The 17438-nt window shown below is 41.5% G+C and overlaps 1 protein-coding gene across 1 annotated transcript in view; it reads left to right on the top strand.

Moving 5' to 3' along the window:
* Nucleotides 1-535: 535 nt before the first annotated feature.
* LOC141221716 (vomeronasal type-2 receptor 26-like) overlaps nt 536-17438 on the top strand; it is a 75815-nt gene continuing 58912 nt past the window's right edge. The window contains exons 1-2 of the mRNA XM_073666572.1: nt 536-593; nt 977-1183. Of these exons, the coding sequence (XP_073522673.1) occupies nt 536-593; nt 977-1183 (265 nt within the window). The remainder of the gene's footprint in view (nt 594-976; nt 1184-17438) is intronic.

The raw sequence follows: 17438 nt of genomic DNA, 5'->3' as shown, positions 1-17438 counted from the left end.
CTTCTATATTTGCTGGGACTTTGCTTTATGTTATTGTATGTTGGTTCAATAAAGTATTGACACACTGTGTTACCATTACCCTGTGTTGTCTGAATAGTATTATGCCCACAGGTAAGGAGTTGGATGAGCACTGGTCCATGTGGTCTTTCAAAAGAAAGCTAGGTCAGCGGATGAGAACACCCACTGACCCCCGTGTCTCCACACTTGGTGGCAGCGGTGGGATACTATTCAGCGCAGTAGATTCGAGTGAGATGCAAGAGACTGGTGTTGTAGACACCATTCAAGGGCTCCACAACAAGGGAGGCAGATAGACAGACCCATCAGTCCATAGGTGAGGCATACACAGCAGATTTTGGACACCACCATGTCCAACCCCACCAGCTCGGCATTGAGAAGAGGACCAGAGTGGATATACAGCTTCAGCAGAAAACGGCAAATACAGGAGTTGTGCTAACTTCGATGGATCGAATACAGGGCCACCAATACTTGGTCGGGTTTCATACAGGAATTGGTTCTTTATGATGCCTGGAACGTCATGGAGGATGATGAGCTTGGCCAAGAGGAATTGAACTGCTTGAAAAATCAAGGATCCAGTGAAAGTCTAGGATCAAATACCCAGTCCTAAGCAGCCCTAATCCAGAAGTTGGTGGTAACATTAAGACCATGAGCCTCAAACAGGAGAAGGAACTGGAGGAGTTGTTCAATTGGTATGGGCAAATCCATACAATCAAGCTGAAGTATTGAGAGGGAGGTGGTGCCACATTGTTCACCTTCATCAGCTTACAGGACCCACGGGACATGGAGGACACCATGTGTGGATGCAATGGATGCGAGTTTGGTTCTTATTGATTACGTGTGGCATTTCCCAGGTCAAGGCAGGGACCAGGGGGAGGATATGGAGGACCTCACAGGAGGAACGAACACCCTTTCTGGCATACTGATTAATGAGTCCTCGTCTCAGGACTTTCCCCATTAGAAATTTGGCAGAATCTGAAAGATCATATGAAAGAAGCTGGAGATGTCTGCCATTCTGATGTACACAAGGACGAAATAGGGATCATGGAGGAAGACATGGCATATGTTTTTAGGAAACTGGATGATACAAAGTTTCACTCTCATGAAGGTGAAGTCTCTTACGTTCAATTCTGTGCTGAAAGAAATGCCGATGGACTGTCATCGACAAGTGAGGAAGGATGATTGGACTGGCTAATTTAGGAGGGGTAGGAATGTAATGACACAGCATTTATTCTTTATGCCAGACATATTTTTCAGTAGGTTAAGACACATAAGCCATTGTTCATATGAGTCTGAAGTTTGCCTCTTGAATTGATGTTTGTTCATTTGTTGAATGCTTGATTTGTAATGTCCGACCCTGCAGCTTATTGTTCTGCTGTCCTTGAGGGACAAATGCACAGGTTAATTGAACAATTGATGTTTGATAATTTGGTTAATGCCTGATAACTACCTATTGAATCAGTCCATGCAGCTTGTTGTTCTGTAAACATTGAAGGACAAAATATGCATGGTATTTGAACACTCTAACATGGAAAGGTGACCTCGCCAGTAGAAGGGTAATTCTGTCATTTGCACCATCTTGTGTATTTTCTGGGACTGTACTACATGTTATTGTCTGTTGGTGGTTCAATAAAGTATTGCCACACTGTGTTACCCTCACCCTGTGTTGTCTGAGTAGTATTATGCTCACAGGGAAGGAATACAAGTGTTCAGTGAGATGAGTCCTTGTCCATGCAGTCTTTCTAAAGACAGCCAGTCCAGCAGACAAGTGCACCCACTGACCACACTTGGTGGCAGTGGTGCGATACTACTTAGCCCGGCGGATCCGGGGGAGCTGCAAGGGACTGGTGTTTGTAGACAATGACCAAGGGCTCCACAAACAGGGAGGCAGATAGACAGACCCAGCAGATGAAAGGTGAGGCACACACAGCAGGTTTCAGATGCCATCATGTCCGACCCCACCAGCTCGTTAAACCCACCAGTCTGTATGCATGCTCACCATTCAAGACTCCAGTGCTGAACAAAAAAAATATTCAAGCACATTTAAAGTTTTCTCACAACATTTAGACAAGCCTGTGAAATAATAAGAGAATATTCTCTATAGTCTTGACAGATGAAGCCAAAATTGAACTCTTTTGGATGCCATAATACACACCATGTTTGGAGGCAAAAAGGTACTGCACAGTGAGGTACATACTAACAGTGAAGTTTGGATTTGGGAAAATCATGGTGTGGGGCTTTTTTTCAGCACACTGCACTGGCAAATGTCATATAATTGAAGGATGAATGGAAAAATGTACCGAGACTTTCTTAATAAAAATCTATTGCCATCTACCAGGATGATGAAACGAGTGTGGACATACGTATATACTGTATATATTTTTTTATTAATGTATTTGTTAATATTAAACAGGTTCCAAAATCTCGATGTAATGAAAAATGTCCTCCTGGATTCAGAATGGCTTCTAATGGAGGATATCATTTTTGCTGCTATGACTGTGTCCCATGTTCTGAGGGTGAAGTTTCAAATATATCAGGTAAGGAAAATTCATATCACAATTATTTCCACATTTAATTAAAAAAAAAATTTAAAGGGAGTTTCCACTTTCAAAAAAGTGGTCCTAAAATTATAGAACTTTCTTAAAATAACAAAATCACATTGTACTCAGCCTTCCCGGGTCCAGCGTTGGTTCTTTCACACTGTCGCTGAAGTGATGCTGTTGCTTCCACAGCTTACATCACCACTGCAGCCAGAGTGGAGCTGGTGTTGATTCTGGGGAGGGTTGGTAATATCTGAGTTTATTATTTTCCACAAGTTCTAGACTTTAAAGATCACTTTTTAAAAGTAGAAATCTACTTTAAATTAAAGAGAATTACATTTTTTTGGGAAATATAAGAGTATTCAAATACTTCTTACACATTCCCCTTGGGCTTTTTTCATGTACCATGACATTGAAAGTGACAATAAATGCAATGTTTGCTTTTAAACCTGTTGTCACAATAACATGAGTAAAAACCATTGAGCTTATGCTTTAATCCACTGAATAGTTTTACTTTAGCCTACATGTCTGTTTTTTCTCTTTTAAGACATTTGAAAATTAAATATGAGCATTTTACATATTGCTTCTATTTCATAACCTTCATATACAGTAAGTATTTGAAGAGATGAAGAGGACCTGTCACCAGGGGAAAATTGGCCAGTTTTGCTCTTATTTTATTCCTGATGGTCCCTTGAATATTACAGTATATTTTTAATACTCCATACAGTTCTAAAGATATTGGCCTTTTTCTTAAATGCATGCAATATGCTCATTTTTATCTTCCTTACGAAAGGGGCATTGGTAATTGCCTGCGGGCATATCTCTAGGCAGCTTTGCATAATTACATTGTGATCAACACCCATTTTGTAAATTGCGATCCACTCGCGGCTGTTAACATGTAAAAGGTTGCTGTCAATCTCTTATTAAGAACTCCCTTAGGCACCCCTGTCTCATGATTGTGGGGCGCCGATTGGTTGGCATGACATTTCAGGGGTCTGCAGAACATCCCCGTGCCTGTCATTGAGAACCTCCTATGAATGCCGGCCCGTGACCGGCATTCATAGGAGATCAGCATTTATGCTACACATGGCACGGCTGAAGCCCTACTATGTGTGGCATAGGCGATCAAGAAATGACAGCTTCAAGTCTCCTAAGGAGACTTCTAAATCAATTAAAAATTAAAGAAAAATATTTTAAAAAATATACAAAAAAAGTTCAAATCACCCCTCTTTTGACCCATTCAAAATAAAACATTAACCCCTTTCTGATGTCAGCTGTAATAATACATATCTGTGCCCCGGGCCTATTGGACCAGACACTTATTATTACGCCTTAGAGATCGCGCCCGCACAGATGCTGTGCAGGCGTGATCACCGCCGGGTGTCAGCTGATTCGCACCACTGACACGCGGTACTATGTGCCAGGATGACATCCGGGTCACCAGGCATCAGGAAGTTACTTTAAAAATATAAAAAAAAGTGGAAAAATAATCAAAAAAATATATATATCCTGAACCCTTAAATAAATAATATTATAAAAAAAAGACAATAAAAGTACACCTATTTGGTGTCACCATATCCGAAATGACCTGACCTATAAACTGTCCCACTAATTATCCCCTTTAGCGAACATGGTAAAAAAAAAAAAAAAACACCAAAAAAAGATGCTTTATCATCATACTGCCAAACAAAAAATGGAATAAATCGCGATCAAAAAGACAAATGTAGATGAAAATGATACCGCTGAAAACGCCATCTTGTCCTGCAAAAACAAGCCACCCTACAGTAAAAAAATAAAAAATTTATAGCTCTTAGAATAAAGCGATTAAAAAAAATTACTTTTTTCTATAGAATTTTTTATTTTTTATTGTGTAAAAGTGCCAAAGCATAAAAAAATGATATAAATGTGATACCGCTGTAAATGTACTGACCTGAAGAATTAAGCTGCCTTAATTTTACCACACACGGAACGGCGCGAAAAATAAAATCCTGAATTGCTGGTTTTTGTTTATTCTGCCTCCCAAAATTGGAATAGAAAGCGATCAAAAAATGTCAACTCGTTCCACAAAAAACAAGAATTTACATGACTATGTCGGACGAAATATGGAAAAATGATTGCAAAAACTAGTCTTTGCAAAAAAATAAAACGTCTTTTAGTGTGTGACAGCTGCCAAACCTAAAACCGCGATATGCATCTGGTATCTGGTATCCCTATAATTGCAGCGACCGGAAGAATAAAACTGATTAATCACTTACACCACAAGAGGAATGGCGTAAAAATAAACTCTAGAGTTGGGGTTGTGTTAGGGTTAGGGTTGTGCTAGAATCAGAGATACGTTTGTGCTAGGATAGGGTTAGGGTTGTGCTAGGGTTAGCATTTTGCTAGGCTTAGGGTTTTGTCAGGGTTACGGTTGTGCTAAAGTTAGGGTTGTGCTAGAGTTTGGGTTTTGCTAGGGTTAGGGTTGTGCTAGGCTTATGGTTGTGTCAGGGTTAGGGTTGTGCTAGGGTTAGCATTGTGATAGGGTTAGAATTAGGGATGTGCCAGTGTTAGGGTTAGGGTTATGGTTGTGTTAGGTTTAGGGTTGTGCTAGGGTTAGGGATGTGTTAGGTTAAGGTTGTGCTATGGTGAGGGTCGTGCTAGGGTTAGGGTTGTGCTAGGGTTGGGGTTGTGCTAGGGTTGTGTTGAGCTTGGGATTTTTTCAAAAGTAAAGAAAAAGAATGATGATGATATGGCGACTAGTGTTGGACACAAGTGCTCGATTCTTGAGTTTGCATTAGGTGCTCGGGTATGCACCGAGTATCGCAGGTGCTGAAGTGACATGCTCGAGTCTCCGTCTATATTTTTCGCGGCACGAATGATCCCTGCATATTTTTTTGTGGTGTCCAACAACCATGAAACATGCGGGGCAGGGACTCAAGCATGTAACTTGTTCACTCGCGATACATGGTGCATACCCAAGTATCCGATGCAAACTCAAGTAGCGAGCATTTGCGCTCGAGACTAATCACAACTTATTCAATATGATGAACTCATGTTATTAAATTCTGTGTTGTACCTCTTGGTTCAAAATGTTCACTATACCCCTTGACTAAATCCTTGAGGGGTCTAATTTCCAAAATGGGGTCACTTGTGGAGGGTTTCTACTGTTTAGACGCATCAGAGGCTCCCTAAATGCAACATGGCGTCCGCTCTCAATTCCAGCCAATTTTGCATTCAAAAAGTCACACATTGCTCCTTCCCTTCTGAACCCTGCTGTGTGCCCGAAGAGTGTATTTTCCCCACATATGGGGCATCGTCGTACTCAGGAAAAATTGCACAATAGTTGTGGGGTCCATTTTCTCCTCTTACCCTGAAAAAAATAAAAAATTTGGAGCTAAAAAATAATTTTCGTGGAAAATATTATATTTTTTTAAATTTCTTGTCTCTACGTTATAAAGTTCTGTAAAGCACCTGGGGGATCAGGGTGCTCACCACACATCTAGAGAAGTTCCTTAAGGGGTCTAGTTTCCAAAATGGGGATGGTTTTTGGTGGTTTTCACTGTTTAGGCACATCAGGGGCTCCCCAAACGTGACATGGTGTTCGCTAATTATTCAAGCAAATTTTACATACAAAGAGTCAAATAGCGCTCCTTCCCTACCAAACCCTGCTGTGTACCCAAACAGTGGTTTCCCCCCACATATAGGGTATCAATATGCTCAGGAGTAATTGCACAACAAATTTTGGTCCATTTTTTCCTGTTACCATTAATAAAGTAAAAAAATTTGTGTCTAAAGTAACATTTTTGAGAAAAGACTTAAATGCTAATTTTTTTCTTCCATATACCAAAAATTCATATGAAGAATCTGAAGGGTTAATAAACTTCTTGAACGTGGTTTTGAGCACCTTGATGGATGCAGTTTTTAGAATGATGTCACTTTTTGGTATTTTCTGTCATAAAGTCACTTCAAATGTGATGTGGTCCCAAAAAAATGTTTTTATAATTTTTGTTGGAAAAATGAGAAATCGCTGGTCAACTTTTAACCCTTAGAATCTCCTAACCCAAAAAATGTTGGTTCCAAAATTGTGCTGATGTAAAGTAGACATGTGGTAAATGTTATTTATTAACTATTTTGTGTGACATGACTTTCTGATTTAAGGGAATGAAAATTCAAATTTAGAAAATTGCAAAACTTTCTACATTTTTCCCAAATTTCCAATTTTTTCACAAATAAATGCAAGTCATATCAAAGAAATTTTATGACTATCAGAATCAGTGGGATCCGTTCAATCATTCCAGAGTTATTACCTCATAAAGTGATCGTGGTCAGAATTGTGAAAAATGGCGTGGTCATTAATGTGCAACCACCTTTCCGGGGTAAAGGGGTTAAAAAAAAAAGAAAAAAAAAACATATTTGGTGTTGCTATGTTCAGAAATTTCCATTCTATCAAAATATAAAGTAAATGAATCCGATCAATAAACGCCATGAGAAAAAAAAAAAAAAATCTAACGTTTTTTGGTCACAGCTACATTGCAATAAAATGCAATGAGAGGCGATCTTAACATCATACCTACACCAAAATAGTAAATAAAAACATCCACTCAGCGAGAAAAAAATAAGCCCTTACCCAGCCTCAAATCCCGAAAAATGGAGACGTTATGGGTCTAGGAAAATGGCAACATTTTTTCCTTTTCCTTACAAACTTTTTTTTTGCATTTATTTCACTACTTAAAGAGGTTGTCCACAACTATTAACATTGCACCCATGGATTTAAACTGTGGAACTAAGTCTTCTTGTAAACACCTTGCATGTTCTTTATTTCCTGTGAGCGGCGCTAATGCTGGTGAGGATGACTTTTATACAAGATGTCTCCCAGCTATCAGCTGGAAGACACCTTTCAGTTGAACACATTAACTAAATGCTTCCCAGCTGTTAGCTGCAGGCATTTACCATGTGCGCATGCTGAATCTTTAAGAACAGGGAAGTGCACATATGCGCGCACTAGGCACCCCACCGAGACACAGTATGATGTGCTAAAAAGGAGCAGGAGCCCTACATGAAGGGAGGAGGGAACACTATGCAGTGCTACATCTACCAATACAAGAACATGCAATTTGGTTTCCATGGAGTGCTCGCAGCCTTTCATAGATTTATGGATTTAATTTTAAAGCCGCATAATAGATATGCAGCGGGTTACCTAGATGATGTGGTTATCTTCCTTGCAGACTGGAGAAGCCATCTGTATAAAGTGCAAGCTGTGCTAGATGAGATCAATTGGGTAGTGTGAAGACACGGGGTCTTCCGTAGGCATAATACTACTCAGACACCCACAGAGAGCAGGTAGTGGCAAGCTTAGGAAGCTGACAGTTAATTGAGGTATGTGGCCAAGAGACTAGAGAGTCCCACCCTGGTTCCTCCGAACATATCCATGGAACCAAGTGACCAGAGTTTCCCAACCTGGCATTCTCTGAACATATCCATGGGTTCCAGATGACCAGATGGTCCCACCTGGCAACCCCAAAAAACCTATCCATGGGGCCAAGTGACTTCATTTTACCAACCAGATTTCCCCAAATGTATCCATGGGTAGAGATGAGTGAACATTTCAATGTTTGGTTCGGAAACGCTCGCAGAATATTTAGACATTCGACTAATTTATTCTTTGAATGTTTGTCGAACATAGGATTCAATGGGGGGACAAAAAAAAGCATATACAGCACCTTCATTTGGGCCCAAAAGCTGCCAAAACACATAAAATAAGGGGTAGACACCAGGAAAGTGCCATCAATTGACCAAGAGTGCAAATACTATAATTATTATTACTATTACAGCGACATTTATTCCATGGCGCTTTACATGTGAAAAAAGGTCACTGACTGGTACAAGAGGTGAGAGGACCCTGCCCGCGAGGGTGCACAAAAAATGTACAAGTTATGGGTGAGGATTCAGTAGGTCAGGGTACAGCTAGTCATGCAGCGGTATGCTGGAGCGAGGGTTATCGCAGATTGTACGCTTGTCACAAGAAGTGGGTCTTCAGCTTCCTTTTTAAAGGTTTCCACTGCAGGCGACAGTCTGATGAGCTGGGGTCCAAAGTTACAGAGTAGGGATGATGCACAGGACAAATCTTGAATGCGATCATGACAAGAAGATATAAGAGGGAAGTAGTGAAGGAGATCTTGGAAGGATGGAAGGTTGCATGCATGTAACTAGCACAGGGAGACTAGGTCACAGATGTATGGAGGAGACAGGTTTTCAATGGCTTGGTATGCCAAAGTTAGGCTTTTCAACTGGAGTTTCTATGCTACAGGGAGCCAGCACAGGTATTGACAGAGGGGAAAAGCCTGGGAATAGAGGGGTGACAGGTGAATTAATCAGCCAGAACAGTTTAGGATAGATTGGAGGAGATGCGAGAGTCAGAGAAGGGAGGCCACAGAGCAGGAGTTTGTAGAAGTTGAGGCGGGAGATGATAAGGGTGTGCACTGTTTTTTTTATACATTCATGGTTGAGGAATGTGCAGATCCCAGAGATACAGGTGCATCTCACAAAATTAGAATATCATAAAAAAGTTAATTTATTTCAGTTCTTCAATACAAAAAGTGAAACACATATATTATATAGAGTCATTACAAACATTGATCTATTTCCACAATTTCCACCTTGTGGAGTGTGTCAATGACTGCCTTCTGGACATCTGTTAAGTCAGCAGTCTTCCCCATGATTGTGGAGACTACTGAAACAGACTAAGGGATCTTTTTAAATGCTTAGGAAACCTTTGCAGGTGTTTTTTTGTTAATTATTTAAGTTTACTGAGATAATGACTTTTGTGTTTTCATTGGCTGTAAGCCATAATGATCAACATTAACAGCAATAAACACTTGAAATAGATCACTCTGTTTGTAATGATGATATAATATATGAGTTTCACTTTTTGGATTGAAGAACTGAAATAAATTAACTTTTTGATGATATTCTAATTTTATGAGATGAACCTGTACTTTGGAGTTGGAGTCAGCAGCAAGTGGAAAGGGCTTGGAACTGACGTTTGAAGGACAGATGAGAGTCATGCTTGCTTGACTGGGGAGAGTAGGCAGCCATTCACTTTGATGGATAGCTCAATTGGAGGGGGATGAATGAGATGGAGGAAAGATGATGCATTCTGTTATATCCATGTTAATTTTTACAAATCTAGCAAAGAAGAAAGATGAAATACGGGACACACATTGTGGGAATTTTGTTAGTAAGGAGGTGATATCAGGTCCAGAGAAGTAGATCGGTGTGTCATCAGCATAGAGGTGACACTGAATGCCGTGAGACTATGACCTGTCCCAGGCCCAAGATGTAGATGGAGAATAATTTGGGTCCTACAACTAAACCTTGGTGGACACCGACACATAGGGGGTGAAGGGGAGACACTGAATGTTGTGACAGTTAGGTATGAAAAGATACAAGACAGGGCAAAGTCTGTGATGCTGAGAGATGATAGTCTGTAGTTAGAGGGTATCGTCTACTGTGTCGAAGGCAGATGACAGGTCTAGGAGGAGGAGGACAGATTAGACTTGCTTTGGATTTGGCAGTTAGTAGGTCATTGGTGACTTTAGTCAGGACAGTTTCAGTGGAATGGTGAGGTCAGAAGCAAGATTGTAAGCGGTCAAAGAGGGATCAGGAGGAGTGTTGGGAGGACTGTTCAAAATAGATGTGTTGATCCAGTAGTTTGGAGGCATAGGGAATAAGTGAGATGGGGCGATAGCTAAACATAGGATGGGACAAGGGAGGGCTTTTGGAGGATGGATGTGATCAAGATATGTTTGAATCATGAGGTGAAGATGCCAGTTATTAGTGACAGGTTGAAGAATCATAGAATCATAGAATCATAGAATGGTAGAGTTGGAAGGGACCTCCTGGGTCATCTGGTCCAACCCCCTGCTCAAAGCAGGATTCACTAGATCATCTCAGACAGATGTCTGTCCAGCCTCTGTTTGAAGACGTCCATTGAAGGGGAACTCACCACCTCTCGTGGCGGCCTGTTCCACTCATTAATCACCCTAACTGTCAAAAAGTTTTTTCTAATATCTAATCTGTGTCTCCTCCCATTTAGTTTCATCCCATTGCTTCTAGTCTTTCCTTGTGCAAATGAGAATAAAGATGATCCTTCTACAATGTGACAGCCCTTGACATATTTGTAGACAGCTATTAAGTCTCCTCTCAGTCTTCTTTTTTGCAAGCTAAACATTCCCAAATCCTGCAACCGTTCCTCATAGGACATGGTTTGCAGACCAGTCACCATTCTGGTCGCTCTTCTCTGAACTTGCTCCAGTTTGTCTATGTCTTTTTTAAAATGTGGTGCCCAAAACTGTACACAGTATTCCAGATGAGGTCTGACCAAAGAGGAGTAAAGACCGATAATGACTTCACGTGATCTAGACTGTATGCTTCTGTTAATACATCCCAGAATTGTATTTGCCTTTTTTGCTGCTGCATCACACTGTTGACTCATGTTCAGTCTATGATCTATTAGTATACCTAAGTCTTTTTCACATGTACTGTTGCTTAGCTCTATTCCTCCCATTCTGTATATGCTTTTTTCATTTTTATTGCCCAGATGTAGTACTTTGCATTTTTCCCTGTTAAAAACCATTCTGTTGGTTGCTGCCCACTGCTCCAGTTTATTTAGGTCTTTTTGAATCCTCTCTCTCTCTTCTCTAGTATTAGCTATCCCTCCTAGCTTTGTGTCATCAGCAAATTTAATCAGCTTACCCTCAATTCCTTCATCTAAATCATTGATAAAGATGTTGAACAATACAGGTCCCAGGACGGAGCCCTGTGGTACCCCACTTGAGACATTCATCCAGCTGGATGTGAAGCCATTTACAACCACCCTTTGAGTCCGATCACTAAGCCAGTTATGAATCCACCTAACAGTTGCCTGGTCCATTGCATACTTGGTCATTTTTTCAATAAGGATGGTGTGAGATACTTTGTCAAATGCTTTGCTGAAGTCAAGATATACTATATCTACAGCATTTCCCTGATCCACCCAGTCAGTGATTCTGTCATAGAAGGAAATTAAGTTAGTCTGACATGACTTGTTAGTTACAAACCCATGCTGACTCTGGTTAATCACTTCATTCTTATCCATGTACTTACATACATGTTGTTTAATAATTTGTTCAAAGATCTTTCCTGGTATAGAAGTCAGACTCACCGGCCTATAGTTCCCTGGGTCCACCTTCTTCCCCTTTTTGAAGATAGGAACAACATTTGCTCTTCTCCAGTCTTCTGGGACTTCTCCTGTTCTCCAAGAATTTTCAAAGATTATGGAGAGTGGTTCTAAAATTTCTTCTACGATCTCCTTCAGTACTCTGGGGTGTAATTCATCTGGACCTGGAGACTTGAACTCATTTATGTTAGCTAAATATTCCCTCACAATCTTTCGGTTTACAGATAACTTGGATTCCTCTATTCCTTTAAAAGGACAGTGAAGATCAGTTGATGTTACATTTTCTTTCTGAGAGAAAACAGATGCAAAATAGGAATTAAAAAGTTCGGCCTTCTCAACATCCTCTCTTACCATTTCTCCATTTTCATCCTGTAAAAATCCTATAGCATCTTTGACTTTTCTTTTACTTTTGACATACCCCCAAAATCCTTTTTTATTGCTTTTGACATCACTTGCAAGCCTTAATTCATTGTCAGCTTTAGCTAACCTGATACGTGCCCTACAGGATCTGCAGACTGCATTATAATCTTCTTTAGATATGCCTCCCTCTTTCCATTTAATAAACATTTCTTTCTTTCTTTTTAGCATGTGTTTAAGTTCTGTGTTCATCCATCCTGGTTTCCTTAAATGCTTCCCATTCTTCCTACTTTTCGGGATTGTTAACGATTGTGCTTTGAGAATCTCATTTTTAAAAATTTCCCATCCTTCCTGGACATTTTTGTCCTTAAGGACATCCAGCCATTGGATCCCTCCTATTCTCTTTCTGAGTCTCTTAAAATCTGCCTTTCTAAAATCTAACCTTGAAGTTTGAGTCTTCACATGTCTTCCTCCTCTAGTTATCCAAAATTCTATAATAGCATGATCGCTGCCTCCTAGGGTCCCAGCCACCTTTACCTCCTCAACCATTTCCTCCCTGTTTATAAGGATTAGATCCAAAGTAGCAGATCCCCTTGTTTTCTCCCCTACCTTTTGGAAGATAAAGTTGTCAGCAAGAGAGGATAAGAATTTGCTTGACCTGTTAGTTTTACTTGAGAGAGATTCCCAACAAATGTCTGGATAGTTGAAATCTCCCATGACCACTACGTCATATTTTTTGGAGAACTTGGTCATTTGATACATAAAGAGTTCATCCATATCTTCAGCTTGCCCAGGTGGCCTGTAGTAAATGCCTACAATGGTGTCCTTTCCGTTGTTCTCTCCTTGTATTCTTACCCAAACAGTTTCCACAGAACTCCCAGTCTCTGAAGCTTCAATCTCTGTGCAGATATACGCTTTTCTAACATACAATGCAACACCTCCTCCTCGTTTATCAAGTCTGTTTCTTGCAAATAAGTTGTATCCTTTTAGCCTTTTATTCCAATCATGTGTATCGTCCCACCAAGTTTCAGTGATTCCAATGACATCATATTCCTTTCCCTGCATTAGTAGTTCCAATTCTCCTTGTTTGTTGCCCATGCTTTGTGCATTTGTATAAAAACATTTTAGTTTGTGATTGGCTTCTCTTCCTCCCATATTTTTATTATTTAAATTGTTTTGTCTTTGTTCTTCTTTTCCACTTCCAGTAGCAGAGATCTCAATAGTATTTGTCAGCTGTATGGCTTTTTCTGGCCTTTTGCTTCCCTTCCCACATTGTTCTAGTTTAAAGCTCTTCTGATGAGTGTAGCAAGGCGACTTCCAAATACATGTTTTCCAGTCTTCGTAAGGTGCACCCCATCTCTAGCAAGTAGTCCATCGTATAGGTAATTCATTCCGTGATCCAGAAATCCAAATCCTTGTTGACGGCACCATCGACGTAGCCAGTTGTTCACCTGTAGAATCTTATTCCACCTCATTGTTCCATGGCCATCCACTGGGAGGATGGATGAGAAGACCACCTGCGCTCCCAATTCTTTCACTTTCTTGCCTAAGTCTTCAAAGTCACTGCAGATGGTTTCCAGGTCCTTTCTTGCGGTGTCATTTGTCCCCACATGTATTAGCAGGAATGGGTAGTGATCTGTAGGTCTGAAGAGTCTTGATATCCTGTCAGACACATCTTTAATTTTTGCTCCTGGAAGACAGCACATTTCTCTTGAGGTTATGTCTGGTCTGCAGATAGTGGCCTCTGTTCCTCTTAACAGGGAATCCCCCATAACCACCACTCTCCGTTTTTTCTTCACAACATTCTTCTTTCTCCATCCAGGAGGATTCTGAGGGCTTACAAGGTTATTCATTGCTGGCAAAGTCTTATTTTGCTGTATTTCTTCATGGTTCTCCTGCGTGAGAGCCTGGTACTGGTTCCTGAGCAGTATGGGTGCTGACTGCCTCTCAATCCTCCTGCTTCTGTGGGTCACATGCTTCCATTCCTCTGTTTCGTCAGGTGCAGTTCGAATTTCTTCTCTTTCTGAATCATGAAGAGATAATTCTGCTCTGTCTAAGAACTCTTCACCTTCCTTAATGATTTTCAAGGTAGTTAACCTCTCTTCTAGATTTCGCAACTTTTCCTCCAACAGGGACACAAGCTTGCATTTCTGGCATGTGAAGTTTGGCTTTTCCACTGGCAAGTCTGTGAACATGTAGCAGGATATGCAGCTCACCAAATGGCTCCTGGACTCTTCCATGTTCTTATTGTTAATGTTCTGAAAACAGTGAAAAAAGCTTAAAAAAAAAGCTGCAAAATGCGAGCGCCGGTAGGCGCGCGGTTTACCGATGTCCTCTTTTCAGCTCCAACAGCCAAAATCCAGTGTTCTTTGAGCTCGCGGAGACTCTTCACTTACCCCAAAATGCAGTGGGAATATGCAAATTATCTCCTCAGGACTCCTCCCCTGGTTTACCGATGTCCTCTTTTCAGCTCCAACAGCCAAAATCCAGTGTTCTTTGAGCTCGCGGAGACTCTTCACTTACCCCAAAATGCAGTGGGAATATGCAAATTATCTCCTCAGGACTCCTCCCCTGGTTTGGGAAGAGGAGGGTTAGACTTGGGATGAAGACTGTGGTACAGTTAAGAATGAGTTGGGATGGTATTGGGTCAAGTTTAGAGTTGAGCCACCCCCGTAGTGCTCGAGTTCGGTTCGGTTCGTCGAACAACCGTATGTTCGCCGAACTGTTCGTCGAACTGTTCGTCGAAAACCGTCGAACACCGTTAAAACCAATGGCAGGCAAACAAAAACACATAGAAACACATAGAAAACACCTTCAAAGGTGTCCAAGACCTGACAAACTGCTCTGAAGACACAACTAACACATGGAAATGTGACAAGTACATATAGTCATGCGAAAAGAAAAGAGGTGGAGGAGTAAAAGGAGGGGGAGACACAGATATAGGCATGTCATGCCCTTCTAAAACCAAAAAAGTGCGAAGCCGAAACGGCCAGTCCGTTCCTGCCTGTGCGACCTCCGTGTCGCCGGGTTTGTGCAAGAGCTGCGGTGGACCCTGACGGCCAGCCCCCCTCTCCCAATACTGGTGCCTGTCCGCTGGTGGGTCGAGCGAGCCCCCCTGCGGTGGAGGAAGGTCTAAGCTTTTTAATTTAATTTGAATGAGTACACTTTAAATCCTTTTACAAGGATCTATTGGAGAGCAAGTCTGATGCCAGCAGGCGCGGGAATTCCAGCTCCAGTAGCGTCCACTAAAGCTGCTGCAGTTAAAAAGCTTTTATTAGGATCGAGCTTGGCGGTCCACCGCAAGGCGTCCTACCGCCAGTCTCAGCCCCAGTGCCTTGGGGTGCCTCCCCGATGCTCTTCAATGAGTGTCCCGGGGGCCCGAAGCATTTCCTTTGAAAAAATTAAGTGTCCAAACTACAGGTGGTGTAGCTTGCTTAACAGGTGGGATAATCAGCTGACTAGCAGACACTGCTACTAGGTCCAAAGAATTTACTGGGCTAGATGCAGTTAAAAATTTGTAATTAGATCTACAGGTGGTGGCTACTCTGCTGACTAGCAGACACTGCTACTAGGCCCAAAGTATTGCCTGGGCTAGATGCAGTTAAAAATTTGTAATTAGATACTCTCGATGGATGCTGAGAAAGCATTCCATAGAGTCTCCTGGCACGCCATATTTTATTCTCTTAAAAAGCTTGGAGTAGGGGTCTAGAGGACCCTTTTATAGCCAAAATCATGGCCCTGTATCGCAATCCGTCAGCTAGGCTGAAGATAAGCGGAACATTTTCATCACCTTTCATAATCACCAATGGGACAAGGCAGGGATGTCCTCTGTCCCCTCTCTTATACATCCTAGTGATGGAGCACCTGCTCTCATCAATTCGCGATAACCCCAATATTAGGTGGATTGAGGTGGGAGGCACCGAGTACAAGTGCTCTGCATTTGCTGATGATGTCCTAGTATATATCACTCAATCACATATATCCATCCCTGCTGTTATGGCTGAAATAGATCACTTTGTTACATGGTCAAATTTTAAAATCAATGCAGCGAAGTCTGAGGCCCTCGATGTCTCCCTCCCCAAATACATACAGGATTCTATCCAGTCCAACTTTCCCTTTGCCTGGCCCTCACAGGGTATCAAATACTTAGGAATTCATATTCATAGAGACCTCTCCCATCTATTTTATCTTAATTTTGGGCCCTTTATTGAACAACTCCATAAAGATCTTACTTCTTGGACGGTGAAGGATTTTTCCTGGTTCGGCAGAATAAGTATACTAAAAATGAATGTCCTACCTAAACTCTTATACCTCTTCCAAACCATTCTCGTGGTAATTCCCTCAAATTTTTGGAAAATACTACGCAGTAGCTTTTAGTCTCCCCAGGATGACACAGGTGGGGCAGATGGTGGTTGTCCCGGCCCGCTAGGCCGCATTGTAGAACAGTGAGCTTCGCACTGCAACTTATGCTTCATATCCATGTGACAGTTCATGCATGAAGTACTCAAACTATGTATTTTTTGGCCTCTACTTAGCTTTTGGTGACAAATGTTACAGATAACACGAGTTGGGTCATCCTTAGCGATCTGAAAAAATGCACAGGCTATGCAAGATTTAGAGCCCATGCGACTCTGCTACTAGAAATACTATCAAATGATTGGCTGGGTTAGATGCAGAGCGTCTGGGTTTGGTTGGGGGTTCCCACAGTCTGCCTAGGATAGATGCAGTTAAAAATTCTCATTAGATACACAGACGGTGCAGCTTGCTTCACAGCTGGGCTAATACTGTTAGATCCCTCCTGTTAGCTTTTTTCTATTTTGTAGTCACGTGACCTGTTGCCTATTTATTCCAGCTCCGCCCTTCTGGCTTTGCTGGACTTCAGTGTTACTTTGACTCTTAATCTAGCCAGGTGCTTTGTACCTTTCTCTATAGTTTGCTTGGTTCATGGACCTCTAAGTATTTTTGTCTGTTTGTCTTTTTGCTCTGCTACAACTTCTGCTAGGAGGTGTCCAATTTTGTCCCAGTCCTTAGTACTTTTAGGGACCCCTCCCTTATATCTATAGGTCTGCGTTCAGACTAGCTGTGGACGAAGGCGGGTCTGTTCACAAGGAACAGGTTGGGTTGCCCGCTGCATCATAGGGAATCAGCTTAGTCCTATTGTAGGGACAGTTTTCCTATCTTTCCTTAGTTCTTGTAGCAGATCATAACAGTAAGTCCAGTCCAAAAACAAAACAAAACAAAATATCTAAGGAACGAGTTCCTGAGATCAGCATGCTGTCTGTTCAGGAATTGGCTCAACGCCTACAGGGACTGTCTCTTGAGGTGGCCGA

This window comes from Phyllobates terribilis, unplaced genomic scaffold (assembly GCF_046119375.1).
Source record: "Phyllobates terribilis strain yellow unplaced genomic scaffold, ASM4611937v1 Scaffold_1__5_contigs__length_1240528914, whole genome shotgun sequence".
Classification (NCBI taxonomy): domain Eukaryota; kingdom Metazoa; phylum Chordata; class Amphibia; order Anura; family Dendrobatidae; genus Phyllobates; species Phyllobates terribilis.
This window is presented reverse-complemented; position numbering and strand designations above follow the sequence as displayed.